At 35.0% G+C, this 15,071-nt stretch overlaps 1 protein-coding gene across 1 annotated transcript in view; it reads right to left on the bottom strand.

The window, feature by feature from the left end:
- The window catches only part of HEATR5B (HEAT repeat containing 5B), a 105,782-nt gene that overhangs the window by 12,618 nt on the left and 78,093 nt on the right, over positions 1-15,071 (bottom strand). The window contains 7 exon segments of the mRNA XM_012653801.1: positions 754-905; positions 6,475-6,699; positions 7,869-8,135; positions 8,906-9,050; positions 12,403-12,530; positions 13,586-13,840; positions 14,852-15,068. Coding sequence (XP_012509255.1) covers positions 754-905; positions 6,475-6,699; positions 7,869-8,135; positions 8,906-9,050; positions 12,403-12,530; positions 13,586-13,840; positions 14,852-15,068 — 1,389 coding nt within the window.

Raw genomic sequence — 15,071 nt, 5'->3', positions numbered from 1 at the left:
TCAATTGTAAGTTTTCTAGGCCTAGAAAATAAAGTCTCACTGACTCCACTTTAGATTAGAAAGACTTCATATTAATAATTCAAAAAAAAAAAAAAGGGAAGAAGAAAGGGGAGGAAAACCCATCAATATATGGGACAAAGAGCAAAATAAAACTGTTTCAGTGCTTTGGTAGAGCACAAGTGGCCAAACCTCACGGGACATCAAAAATACTTGGAGAAACATTTTAAATACCAATTCTCGAGCCACAAATGTGGAGAGTCTGATTCAGGAGGTAGTGGCAGAGTACAAGAATGTTTCTAAACTGCTTTTTTTTTTTTCCTGATGTGCAGCAGATTTGAGAATCATTAGTTTAGACTTTGACATCATATAATAATAGACTTATTTTCTAGACGACTAGAGTTTCTAATAGGTTCATTAACACGTATAATAATATAAACTTATCCTTTAATGTCCTGGTGTTATTTAAATAAACATTGGAAAACATAATCATGGACTCCTGTAAAGTATCTACAAATATGTACCTGGGTTCATCAAATATTTCAGATATAGAATTTCTGCATATGTGAATAAACATACACGTGTCTCTCCTAGTGCTTAAACCCAGTAATCTTTTCCAGTTTTTTCCATTTAAAAGTCATACTGTAAAAACTTAGCTTTTCATTATATGTATCACATATTTTAATGAATCAATCTGAAATTTTCTTGGTAAAGTGGAATGTTTATGTTTAATCGTTTTAAATGTATGTAACTTACCCACGGGTCACATGAATTTAATGCATTTTTAAATCTGTTCATGCAGCCATTCTGTAATGACTGGACGCCTATTATTTCACTACTAGCAGACCACAGGAAGAGTGCAATTGCTGTTAGCATGCTTACTTCATCAGGTGCAGGCATAGAGTCTTCTGAAAATGAAAAATGAAAGCAATGGGTGGTTTCTAAAATGTTTTGGAATTTCGATCTTAAACAACTCTCTGACCTCAACATTTATAGCAGTGTGTGCCTCAATCTAATTTAATCCACAAATAACTGTATGAAGTCAAATATATAAAGTTAAATGATTATAAGATATTCTAATTAATTAAATAACTCAGAGTAGACTTTGTTGGTGATATCACCTTTCAACTTAGTAAATAAGAAAACTTGTAAATTCCACACAACCATAAAAAAAAATCTTGCACAGTTTCCTGAAGACAACATTCTTACAATTTTAAGGAATTTCTTGCTATTATAATCATTTAGTTAGGAATATATACAACTTTAACCTAACAAATATTGTGATTACCATTTCTCCAACAACTGAATTTATCAACACTTTCTGTGTGCATTTGGGCTGACTTGGCAACTATAAATACCCAATGATAACTAGTACTTTATTAGGATTATGAACATATATGATATGCTAACATTATCTCATGATGAGAATACCAGCTTTTGTAAAATAGAATGGGCTAAGAACAACAGTCTAGAAAAAGTCCATTAACTTAATATAAAGGAAAAAAAGTTGAGAAAAGAGAAACTTAAAATTTGAAGGATTTAACCAACTTATAAAAACCTGAGTTATAAATGTTAAAAACCAGAGAACTCCACAGTAGGAATGTTATTCTAGGTGAAATAAGAACAATCTCTAATTCAGAGTTTGTGATATTACAAGCAACTTTTTGTCAGAAAATTATTATTTTATTTTTAAATTGTGACTTTAAGAAGATTGGACATCCAGGCTGGGTGCAGCAGCTCACACCTATAATCCTAGCACTTTAGGAGGCCGAGGTGGGAGAATTCCTTGAGGCCAGCAGTTTGAGACCAGCCGAGGCAACACAGTGAGATACCAACAACCAAAAAAAAAGACTGTGTAGTGAGCTGAGATGCTTTGAAGGGTTAATGAATAAAAAGGTATAATGCAATTATAGTTGCTAGGGAACTTTAATGAACGCTATTTGCTTCTGTACAAAGCTTGCGGTTAGCAATTGTTAGAATTCAGGGCCTGATAGCCCTACGCAAAGTATGTCAAGGGTTCAACTTATGATCGATGTGTAACTGGAAGAATGTTCTGTGTTTAATCTATAACTTAGATTGTGCTTTACTTCAATGATTGTAATTTGTCTTTGGGTACCAGAGATCTGTGAGAACAGCCAGATCTCAGGACTCTGTGTCATTGAAATATTGATTGTACATTCTGCTTTTGTTTCCTTTGTTTTAGAGTACCTGTTCTATGGCACGTAGCCCCCCAAATTAGTATAAAATTCCTGTAGAAGCAAAAGACTGGTGCCATCCTCTCGTACTGCTTTTACGCGGGCGGAGGTGGTCGCTGGCCAGCTAATAAAGACTCTCAATTTGGCTCCATTAAATTCTCTCGTGGTCTGTTCGCGCCCTCCACACTACAACAACTGGATATCTAAATACGATTCTCTACTAAAAAGGGCCAGGGCCTTTTGGAGAATAGACTGATTCTAGAATAGAAACAGGGAAAATACAAGATAAGTCTGCTACATCTGGGTGCCAGAAAGTAAGGAAGTGCTCAAGAAATAACGGGGACATGTCAAAGTAACAGTAATAGACTCACTGAATTAAAGAAAGAATCATGAATCTGTACTGATAGTAATAAATAAATATATAGTGAAAGGAGGGCAAAGAGAAAGCTCTTCCTTTCAGTAGATTGCCAGCTAATAAATGTAAAAGGAATAAAAAATATAGGTTAGAAAATTATCATTTTGCAACTATAAATGATTTAGGTACAATGGACGCTAAAACCACCATGTGAAAGTTTGATGGGGAAGAGACAATTGAGAAAGTCTTACAGTATCTCCCCACAGATTACTTATTAATTATGAAACGGAAAAATGGCAATTTTATAGAGGAGAAGCATAGCAAATATCATCTTAATAAAGTTATTAAAGTCAAGATTTCCAATAATGGGACAAAGAAACATTATATGTCTCCTTATATGATTTACTGAGAAAGACACATTAGTTATATGGTATTCCTGCCAAAAATGCATAAATTGAATCTAATCAGTTTTACTGAGGAAAAAAATCAGCCAATTCTAAATTGAGAAACATGCTACATAATAGAGAGCCTGTACTCTTCAAAAACATTAATGTCATGAAAGATAAAGGCTGAGGAACTGCCCCAGATTAAAGGAGACTAAAGCAATATAATGACTAAATAAAAACAAAAGAGTTGTATGAAGGTCATTAGGAGGACAACCGATGAAATTTGCAAATGAATAATAGCATTGTATCAATGCTAAATTGCCTAAATTTGATAATTCATCTGTGGTTATGTAAGGGAATATCCTAGTCATGAAGTATTCAGGAGTAAAGAGTCATAATGACTTCAACATATACTCAAATAGTTCAACAAAATTAGTAAAATAATATTTACAATAATGGTAAGTAGATTACATAGAGAGTAAAAACCCGTATGTGGCAAAACGTTAACAACCGGTGAATCTAGGAGAATGGTACACTGGAGTTCACTGTGCTATTCTTGCAACTTTTTTTTTGGTAACAGTCTTGTTCTGTTGTGCAGTGGTGTGATCATAGCTCACTGCAACCTCAAAGTCCAGGGCTCAAGCAATCCTCCTGCCTCAGCCTCCCAAGTAGCTGGGACTATATAGGCACATGCCACCATACCCAGCTAATTTTTCTATTTTTTTGTAGAGATGGGATCTCGCTATGTTGCTCAGGCTAGTCTTGAACTCCTGGCCTTGGGCGGTCCTCCTGCCTCGGTCTCCCAAAGTGCTAGGATTACAGGCATGAGCCACATGCCCATAAAGGAAAAAAAGTTGAGAAAAAAGAAACTTAAAATTTGAAGGATTTAACCAAGTTATAAAAACCTGAGTTATAAATGTTAAAAACCAGAGAACTCCACAGTAGGAATGTTATTCTAGGTGGAATAAGAACTATCTCTAATTTAGAGTTTGTGATATTATAAGCAATTTTTTGAAAATTCTTATTACAAGAAAATTATTTTATTTTTAAATTGTGACTTTAAGAAGATTGTACATCCAGGCTGGGTGCAGCAGCTCACACCTATAATCCCACTGCGCGCAGCCAAATTTCTAGGTTTTGGTTTAAGTTCTTCTGGTCTGGGTTAAAATCTTTATACAGTTGCTTATAAACATGATATTTAATAGATATAATAGAAATATAATCAAAATGAACATACAATCATGTAGGCTGGGCACGGTGGCTCACGCCTGTAATTCTAGCACTCTGGGAGGCCGAGGCGGGAGGATCAGTTGAGGTCAGGAGTTCAAGATCAGCCTGAGCAAGAACGAGACCCCGTCTCTACTAAAAATAGAAAAATTAGCCAGCATGGTGACACATGGCTGTAGTCCCAGCTACTTGGTAGGCTGAGGCAGAAGACTCACTTGAGCCCAGGAGTTTGAGATTGCTGTGACACCACAGCACTGCAGCCCAGGTGACAGAGAGAGATTCCGTCTCAAAAAAAAAAAAAAAAAATACTATCATGTATTTTATAATTTTTCCCACTGCCAGTTATATTTTTCCCACATTTTCATTATGTAAAATAGATGTAATAGGTAATAAATAACCTCAAACATAATTTTTTGATGAGTAAGGTCAAAGAGTACGCAATCTTAAAGGCTCTTTGTACATGCTACAGAATTAATTCCCTGAAAGTTTAAACCATTTTAAACTACTTTCAGCAAAGTATGAAAATGTTCTCCTGGTACCAATTCCAGCTGTACATCGTCAAAAAAAAAAAAAAATCAGTTTTGCAAGTAAAAATTTATATTACTCTGTTTTTGTTTACATTTCTTTACTTACTAATGTGGCTGATTTTCTTTTATATGCTTGGTGGCCATTTCTATTTTCTTTTTTACTAACCTGTGTTCTTTCTTCTTTCATCTATTGGTTGTTAAGTGAATTTTTTCTAAGATCTCTTTGTATATTAATGGTAGCAACACTGACATAAATATTTTTGTCAGTTCTTCAGCTCTTTTTTCAGCTACAATTTAATGTAAAATATTTGGATGGGCAGAAGTTAATTTCTGTATAGAGCAATACATTGATATTTTTCTCTGTGATATTGTTCACTGACTTACAGTTAACCCTTTGCCATTCTGACATAAAAGATTCACCTATATTTTGTTTTCCAATTTTTAAAATTTTACATTATCATTTTAATTTATTGGGCATTTTTTGTGATTCATGATATAAGGGGAGAGCCTAACTGCAATTTATTTCTCAAATAGCTAACTGACAGGAACCATTTGAAGGATAATGAATGTGTCTTTATTATGTGTCACATTCTCATGTAAATAATTGTTTCAAAGCAACCTGTTTTCTTTGACTGCCCCATCCATTGTTTCTTGGGCCCACTCCACAGTTTTAGACAGTGTGGAAATTTTTTAACAGGCGAAATGACAAATGTTTCCTTACTATTCTTTTTTTCAGTTCTTTCACATTTTCTTTACAATAGAAATAAAACTTGAAATAAAAAGTCAAACAGAAGAAAAATGGGGAAAAATGTGAATAAATATTCCCTCCCTAAATTAAACACAAACACGAAAAATGCTTATACTCACTAGGAAAATGAAACGTGCAGATTAAAACACTAAGATAGTATATTTTACCTATCATACAAAATCTAAAAGTCTGACAATATTGGTAAGGATTTGGGGAAATAGAAATTATCATACACTGCTGAGGGCAGTGTAAATTCATATAGCTATGGTGGAGGGCGATTTGGCAATGCCTGATAATAATTTTATTTTATTAATTTTATGAATGAGAAATATTAAAAATATCCATTGATGGAGAAATGAATAATAATTGATAAATACATATGACAGAAAACTGTACAGGAGTTAAAAGAATGAATGACAGTTTTACATATTCACATTAATAGATCTAAAAAGAATTTACTGTTGAGTGAGAGAATAAAAGTAGACCGAGATGATATTACTTACATAAATTTTAAAATACAAATACTATATATTGCTCACAGTTATCTCACTCTATATATAATGTATACACATATTAACATATATTTATTAACATAAATGATATAAGTTAACATAGAAAATATCCCTATTTATATAGATATTTAGAGAGTAAAATGTATTAATATCAACATTGTGGTTCCATTTCAGAGTATGTTGGGGTAGTGACAGGTATTTAAATTTTCTCTCCTACCTTATTACTTTAATTGTAAAAAATAAGTTGAAGCAAACATAAATATATTAACACATGTCAATGCTGCTGAGCATAGAGCCTTTTTTTTTTGAAAACCTCCTAATATGTATATAAGTACTAAGACAAGGGCATTTAAAGTCAACAATCCAGAAAGGGGTATTGAACTTCACACACGAAGATTAATACCCCTTCACAACTAGAACACCTCTCTGAGTTGATTCAATGTTATGTAGCAGTTTTCTGACAAGCTTATTCACCTAATGAATTAAATAGGAAACAGATTAAAAATTCTTAAACTCTAATAGGTTACCTGGTTGAGAATATTCCAGGATGCATGCAAGAGTGCTACGAATTAGAGCTGTCCATTGTTTTTGAGTTTCCTCAGTTTTGGCCATTGAAAGTGTCACAATACTTTTAATCCCTTGAAGAGCTGCACTGACTGGTGGAGGAACCTGATTATCTGCAGACTTTATTGCTGTGTCTTTCAATATTCTTGCAATTAAGAAGAGAATTGTGGGCAGGATTGTCATACATCCTGAAATAAAAACAAATCAGATTACTTCATAATTATTTCAGTTCCCATATTATAGTTGTTTCCACTGCTTATATTTTTTGCAATTGATTGTAGTTTAATATTGTTCCTTTTCCTTGTTTTTATACAAAATTTACTGCATTGCTATTACCATAATTCAATGTTTGAAAAAGAAAATAAGAAAGTGCCAGGTTATTTCAAAGAAGACAAAATTGGTATCTTCTTTTTTTCTAACTAGCCTTGTTTTTATTACTTCCAATATTTCACCTATTTAATATTTCATGCCCTTCATAATGAAAATGAGAAAGGAAGATAGAAAAACAGAAGGAAAACTCTACAATATACTTGGAGAAGCATCTAAGTGATTCCATGAATCTTACAGCAATTCTAAGACACATAATCAACCCTCAGTGTACCAAAGTCAACCTAATCAAGCCAGGAAAATAAAAACTATTGGGCTAAAGAAAGAAGAAATGAAAGAACCCTAGAATTTTGAGATGAAAGAAGTGTAAGGTCATCAAATCAACCTCCTGCTTAAGGAAGGAGTCCCTTCACCACTCTCACATACAGCCATTGCAGCATCTGCCCACAAGGCTCCAATAATGTACATATGCACGACAACTCTAAGAGCTAGAAAGGTCTTCCTTGTGTAGAGATGGAATTTTCCTATATATTTACTGATACTATTTTTACCTTCCAGATAAAACAGAGGGAAAGTATACTTTAACTTCCAATAGTTCTTCAGTATCTGCAGATAACTATTATCTATTTTAGCCATATTTCTTGAAGTGTTCCATAGAGTTGGCTGTCACTCTTCTGACATTTATTAATGTTTTTCAGTGTTACTCAAGAGTGGCAACCAGATCAGAAAATAAAGTGTTTAGTAATTCTACTTTATATCTAGCTGCTGACATTCAATGTCTTTCTCCAATCTGTAGTTCCACCTCTTGTTTGAAACATATTTGAAAAGAGCACCTTAGGTTTGTAATTTTTTGTATCTTTAATCTTTATAGGCTCTTAAAGGTAAATAAAACCTTAAAAGAGACCAATTTCTCATTTTACACTTGAGATTTAAGAGGAAGTAAGTTATAACAGTGCTTACAATCAAAGGCAAGCTCATCTTTCTCTACTGTAATATATAACATTTTTCCAAATACTGATCAATACTATACCAGCAGGTGAACACAGGGATGGTAAATCAGAGAGTATGGTAACTGTGGCTGCCACCAAACGAGCACTTTCTTCTGACAGTCGAGTTTTAGTGGCTGTATGACTTGGAGAGTCCGACATCTTGGTACTGAGATGTGGCATATGCCGCACTAAAATGAACATCAACAGCTCCATAGTTGCAAACACAAGCGATTTTCCAGGAATGAGACCACCGCTGTCACCTCCTTCTCCTAATACAGTACAGGACTCTTTTTCCATGTCATCTTCATCTTAGGTAAAAGATAATTTGGTGAAATCTCCAGCAAAAAAGTAACAAATAGTATATAAAACAATATAATAAGTACATTTAAGAAATTATTTCAAAAGGATTTACAAGTAAATGTCTAACTGATGCCACACATGTCTTTCTCTGTATAATTCTCTGCCTTCCTAGAATTCTGTGCACTGACCGCTCCTTAAAAGTACATGTAAAATCCTTATTAGGTATTTTTATTAGCTATCTATTTCATAATAGGAATAATACAAATGCTAGGTTGAACCAGATGAAACTGACATTTTTGAAGGTGAAAAACAGTCAGATATCAGCAATTGCATTTGGTCTTTTCTTTTTTTTTTTTTGTGACAGAGTCTCTCTCTATTGCCCAGGCTCGAGTGCTGTGGCATCAGCCTAGCTCATAGCGACCTCAGACTCCTGAGTTCAAATGATCCTCCTGCCTCAGCTACTGGGGAGCTGGGACTACAGGTGCACACCACCACGCCTGGCTAATTTTTTCTATTTTTAGTAGAGATGGGGTCTCCCTCTCACTCAGGCTGGTTTTGAACACCTGACCTCAAGTGATCTTCTTGCCTCAGCCTCCCAGAGTGCTAGGATTATAGGTGTGAGCCACCGCGCCCAACCTCATTTGGTCTTTTCTAATGAAAATAAAATCAATTTCAATCTTCTAAATGCATGATTAACTTTTTTATTAAAACCTTAATAAATATTTAAAAAATTAGAGTACAAATAAAATTTACTACTAGTATAATTTCTAGTGCTTACTTAGAGTGTTTCTTTTTTCTTGCAAATAATCCTGAGCAGCTCTTACTATCTGTTGTACAACTCCAGTAACCAATAGCTGGACGGATGATGGATTCCAGGTCAACAGGAGGCGGTGCAAAACACTCAGCAACTCAACACCAATCAGCTATTATAAATAAATACAAATAAATTTAATTATTTTAATTTCAAAAGATAAATTTGTATTATTAAAATGAGAAAATACACATGTAAAAATATAGAAATTTGGCAGTTAAAATTAATATATAGGACTATGTAACACATAAGAACATTATAACAATCTTGAGAAATGGTCACATTTTATCCAAACGTATTTTCAAGCAACAAAGGACTTTATTATTTACATATTTAATCGAGTTTTATATTCAATGATGATCATTCTCCTATCAGAAAGAAATACTCAGGCTAAACAGTACTGCCGGGGTCCAGTGCCACTACAATTCATAATTTGCAACCTACGCTGAATACCCAGAGTTTTGTACTAGAGACTGTACATTTCTAGTGAGTTTCTTTCCTATTCACCTCAGCAACTTTCACCACCTACTTTAAGCCTTTTACCATTTTCCACATCAAATCCACCCAATGAACCTAGGTCAAATTTCAAAGAGGGGGAAAAAAATCAACTACAACCAAAGCCATCTTTACCTCTTCCCTTAAGATCAAGCTTCCAGCCTCTTATCTGAGGCTGGTTAATCTTTCCTCATGGGCTCCCTATCCCATCCTATTTGACTTCCCAAGGATTCTTCAAAGATCTCAATCATATCTCATATGTCTTCAGCCTCTCTCTCTAGTTAGGCTACTCTCCTCGGTGTAAGGAAAACGCTCAAAAGTCTTTCTTATCTTATGTGTCCCCTATGCCTCCCAAAAGCCTCTGAGACACTTTTATCTACCCCACGGCCTCTATGTGTCCTGCTCCTTCCTTTCTCAGCCTAGATACTTCCACTTCCTTTAGCCTCTCATTGACTCTTTGATCTTCTACAATCTGGCTTCTGCCTAGAAAATCATCTGGGGTGGGGGTGGTCACCCATAACCTTTTGTGACTCTTTTTCTGTTCTTATTTATTGGGTTCTGTTTCTTTTGATACTGCTGTCTACCCTTCTTGAAACACTTCTCTCCCTTCTCGTTGGTAACTCTGATCTCATTAGGTTCTTCGACATATGCAGCAGTCTCCACTGCTATTTATTTTGCCCTTCTCAATCCTTAAATGCTATTTATCCCCAAGGTTCCAATCTTGGTCCTCTTTTCTTCCTCCTTTATTCAGTTTCCTAGGCTACTGTACTCATTATTTCTCTGGAATTATGAAAAAGAGCCTCATAACTGGCCTCCCTGTCTCCCTTCTCATGTCTCACAAACCAATCTCTACAAGGTTGGTAGAGTGATCCTTCTGAAATATAATCATATCATTCCTCTATTTAAACTTTTTTCTTTTTTTTTTTTTGAGACAAGGTCTCGCTCTGTCACCCCATCTAGAGTACAGTGGCGTCATCCTAGCTCACAGCTCAAACTCCTGGGCTCAAGTGATCCTCCTGCTTCAGCCTCCCAAGTAGCTGCGACTACAGGCACGTGCCACCATGCGTAGCTAATTTTTCTATTTTTTGTAGAGATGGGGTCTCGATTTTGCTCAGGCTGGTCTCCAACTCCTGGCCTCAAGCAATCCTCCTGCCTCAGCCTCCCAAAGTGCTGGGATTACAGGTGTGAACTACCGCACCCACCCTATTTAAATATTTTTAACGATTTCGTATCACTTTCAGGATAGGGTTTAAACTCCTTTACATACTGTAAAGAAATCTTCATGATTTGGTCTTTACTCACAGGAACCACAGTAAATGACTGCAGTGCTCATGAACTTGCCATGCTCTCTCATGCCTTCCAGTCTTTGCATTTGCTGTTCTTTCTGAGAGGAAAACCCATCCCTCTTGTGCTGCCTCACTAATTCCTCTTTCAGATTGGATTTAACCATTGTCTACTCTGAGAATTCATTCTTTGCTTTCCTATCATAATGCTGGGGTTCCTCCTCTCTATTCTAACTATACCCTTACATACAGTAACATAGCACTTATTACACTGTACTTATTTCCTAATCTAGGTATGGTAAAACCTGGCTATCTACAGCCTCAAACCACGCCTGAGATAGAACAGGCACAGAGTGAAACTAGTTGGATGAATGAATACAGTATGAATCAGAGTACTCTGACAATGTTAAAATTACAGGATCCAATTCAGAAAAAAAAAATCCATCCTCTTTTTGCCATTGTAAAACAACTTTTATATAAACAAAATATTACTAAATCTGACAAATAGCTAGCTGTGTGAGACATTATGTTAAAACTCAAACCATTGAGTTTAAATATAGCAGTCCTCCTTCATTCACAGACTAAATCTTACGTTATTTGTAGTTTAGCTGAGGCACAGCTTCAGGCTACAAGGTTGGGATACAAAAAGACTTAATCTGTGAATCTCATAACCACACAGCATATGATTTGTTTTGTTGTTGGTTAGCACCATGTGTAAAACTAATTTTGATGAAATAAAATGATATGAACTTTATCTGTTTGTGTTTTATGGAAAATTTCCCCAAGTGAAACCGGGTGGTAGTGGTGATGTCAAAAGAGACGGCTCCTATTATAAAAATAAAAGAATTCCTAATTTAAAAATTAAATAGGCCAGGCATGGGGGCTCATGCTTATAATACCAGCACTTTGGGAGGCTGAGGCAGGAGGATCTCTTGAGCCAGGAGTTCGAGACAAGCCTGGGCAACATAGCAAGACCCCATCTCTACAAAAAAAATTAAAAACTATCCGGGCAGTCAGTGGCACATGCCTATAGTCCTAGCTAATTGGGAAGCTGAGGCAGGAGGATTGCTTTAGCCCAGGAGTTCGAGGTTACAGTGAGCTATGATCGTGCCACTGCACTCTAGTCTGGGTGACAGAGCGAGACCCTGTCTCTCAAAAAAAAAAAGAAAGAGAAAATAATGAAAAATCCATGGTAACTTAGTTCGGTAACATGAATAAAGTCCCCTAAATATCCTATACATAAATTAGAGAAAGTAACTCATTAAACTTTAGATGAGTATGTGAGATGGTACAGAAAAAATTTCATTAAGAGATAAAATTTTATCAAACATTTATTTAACAGCCTTATAAGTTACTTTAGCCCTTTTTTTTTTTTGAGACAGAGTCTCGCTTTGTTGCCCGGGCTAGAGACTTTAGCCCTTTATTAGTAGAATCACTAACTGATACTGAAGGTATCCCTTACATTTTTAGTTTTATTTGACTACTGATGAGGAAGTCAAAGAAGGTATAGTGACTATCTCTAGTCCAGCTCTGCCTGGTCATCCAAGATTCAGTACAGCCAAATCTTGGATATTTATTTTATATTACATTAATTGTCATTAATATGTAATATCTAATATTTGTTTTCTATGTGAAAAAATTATCTTAAGCATACAACTAATTATTTATTATAGAAAAACACTGTACCTGATCTTCTGCAATATGGATTCGAGCGTAAGGAGAATCCAGCAAGGTGTGTAATGCCTGGAGGCATGCTGTAACATGTTCAATAGGCTCCTCAGGTCTAGGGGAACAAAGAAACTGTATACTCACACCTGAAACGTACAAAATAAAAACATGAGTTTTTCAATATAAAACACTTTATCTTGCTTTAACACCATATTTTTTCCTTTACTTTTCTCCTTTTTTTAATAGATTACCTTGACATACATACATTCATTCATTCGTTCAGTTATTTAGAGATGGGGTCTTGCTATGTTGCTGGGCTCAAGTGATCCTCCTGCCTCAGCCTCTCAAGTAGCTGGGATTAAAGGTGCGAGCCACCACACCTGGCTAACATATATTTATTAATGCCTTAAAGTAGAGTTCAGAATGGTTTCCAAGTTAAGCAGTCAAACTCAACATAAGGTTGTAGCTTTGTAATTAGGTTAGTATTCAAATTAGCTATGTGTTGAGAAAGGAATTCCCATGCCATTAGGCTAATTATGAAGATATTCTGTTTCGTATTTCTAGGATTTTTAAAAATAATACATTAAGAATAAATTATGAACATTATAAAATTATTTTTCATTAAATGGTTCCCAAACAATTTTTCATAATCAAAGGTTTTAAATGGCAAGCTATAGAGGCACAATATATATCACAGGTAACAATTGCTCTTAATTTGTATAAAGGTAAGGTCACTGTTTTGGAAGTTTTTCACATTTTCATTTATGAGATCTACTGATAAATTCTATAATTACACCTTATCAGCTGTGTTCCTTTTCACCCTCAAAAAATATACGATCACTAAAAGCTTCATTAGAATGTATAAATTCTTAAATGTTAAAAAAAAGTATCTATAAAGCAATTATAAATTAGGATTCATTTAAATTCACTTAAACTGTTTTTCTTCATGGGATCATCTGTTAAGTGACAAGTGAAAAGAAAACCTGTTGTTGCTCTGTGAGTGAACAGGACAGCTAAAATTTTTAAGGAGCAGTTTTTAATAATTTAATTTTTAGATTATAAATTAACAATTTATACGGCAAGGTGAAATCTTTTTATTTTTCCCTCTCTGAATTATGCTATATTGTACAAAACTTTTCCATAGCATTAAAATGAAAGACAAAGTGATACATCTTGAAATACATTAATATAACACACCTACCTAAAATCAGATGCATTCTGTCTTTGTTAATTTCTGGCAAAGACTTAGCGCTACCCGTTGCTCCTGATGCCTGGTTTAAATTGACAGATGTAGAACGTTTTTGTAAGCCAGATACTGCTGCTGCTTCCGTGGACTCGGAACATGTAAATCCTGTGCTATTTAACCAAAGTGCCACCGCATGGAGAATTGGGGCCCAGGAATTACGATAGTGAAGTCTAGCTGTATCAATAGTCTCAGGAGTATAAAATGCTCCACCTAAAAAACAATCAAATCAATTAACATTACTAGATTCTATTACAAGTGTTCACTCATTTGTGAACAATTAACTTAAAAATACCTATTACATACAAAAGAACAATCTGGCCAGAGAGATTCTCTTCTTTACAGAGCCACCAAAATTAATCACTTTCCCATAGCTGATGAACTGCGGTACCTGTCTCTTCCTCACTGATGCTAGTTTTCCAGTCTGTCCTCTGCTACTGCTGATGCCACCAAGTATCCTTACCTTTTCCTACCCTGTTGTCACGGGATTTACCTCTTCACTGTTGCCACTGGCTCTTAAAATCCTGTCACCCTTTCTTTCTACTATAACCATGGAACTCTGCTTCTTCTTTCTTCTTTCTGTTTTTCTCCCATTTTGCTATTCCTCCTCACCTCCTATTTCCACTACCAACACTGAGGAGTTCCTCATCTCTCTCCCGGCTGTTATGATGGATTAAGGAAGGAAAAAAAGGGGAAACTCCATTATTGGTATCACTGATACCTGGGAAGAGGAATGGGTTCTTTGAGTAAGAACTGATAATACAGTTTCTAAATATAAAAAAAATGTTAAAGATAATGACTATATTGATTTCAATAGGAAAACTAAAGTACAAACAATTTGCAAAGGACTTTAGGAACACAATTCATTGGTAGACGAGGAATTTATATAAAAATACATACACTGGCTGTACAGTAATATAGTTCATCATGGCTATGAATAACGACTTGTTATCCATAGTTATTTAGAGTACTCTAGCTCATAGAGCTATTATTATAAAACAGGGCTAACATGATTACTTCAGCTATCAAAAAAGCTTTATGTTATATCTTGAATCCAAAAATTCAATATGGAGAACATGGTCTAAATGAGACAATGCCAAGTTTAAGCCAACAGAAATTGAAGATGTTATTAGTGTTACTGTTGTTGCTAGTGTCTACCACGCCCATTTTGTGTAACTACTATTTTGAACTCCCTAAGAGCAAAATTCGGAATGCAATACTCACCATCTGGGGGGAGCTGACTAGCAAATTCAGCTGGTAAAGTCAAAAGTGCATAATCTTTTAATGCTGCCAACCACAGGCGGCTGAGTGTCGGCAGTTCAGGTTGTACCAGTGTTATTAAACTATCTGGTGGTAGTTCATCTATGGTACCATAGTCATCATCATCATCATCAGTATTTTTAATTGTTCTTTTTGGTTTTGACTCTGCTTCCTTTTTAATATT

Source organism: Propithecus coquereli, unplaced genomic scaffold, assembly GCF_000956105.1.
Source record: "Propithecus coquereli isolate 6110/MARCELLA unplaced genomic scaffold, Pcoq_1.0 Scaffold43, whole genome shotgun sequence".
NCBI classification, from domain to species: domain Eukaryota; kingdom Metazoa; phylum Chordata; class Mammalia; order Primates; family Indriidae; genus Propithecus; species Propithecus coquereli.
This window is presented reverse-complemented; position numbering and strand designations above follow the sequence as displayed.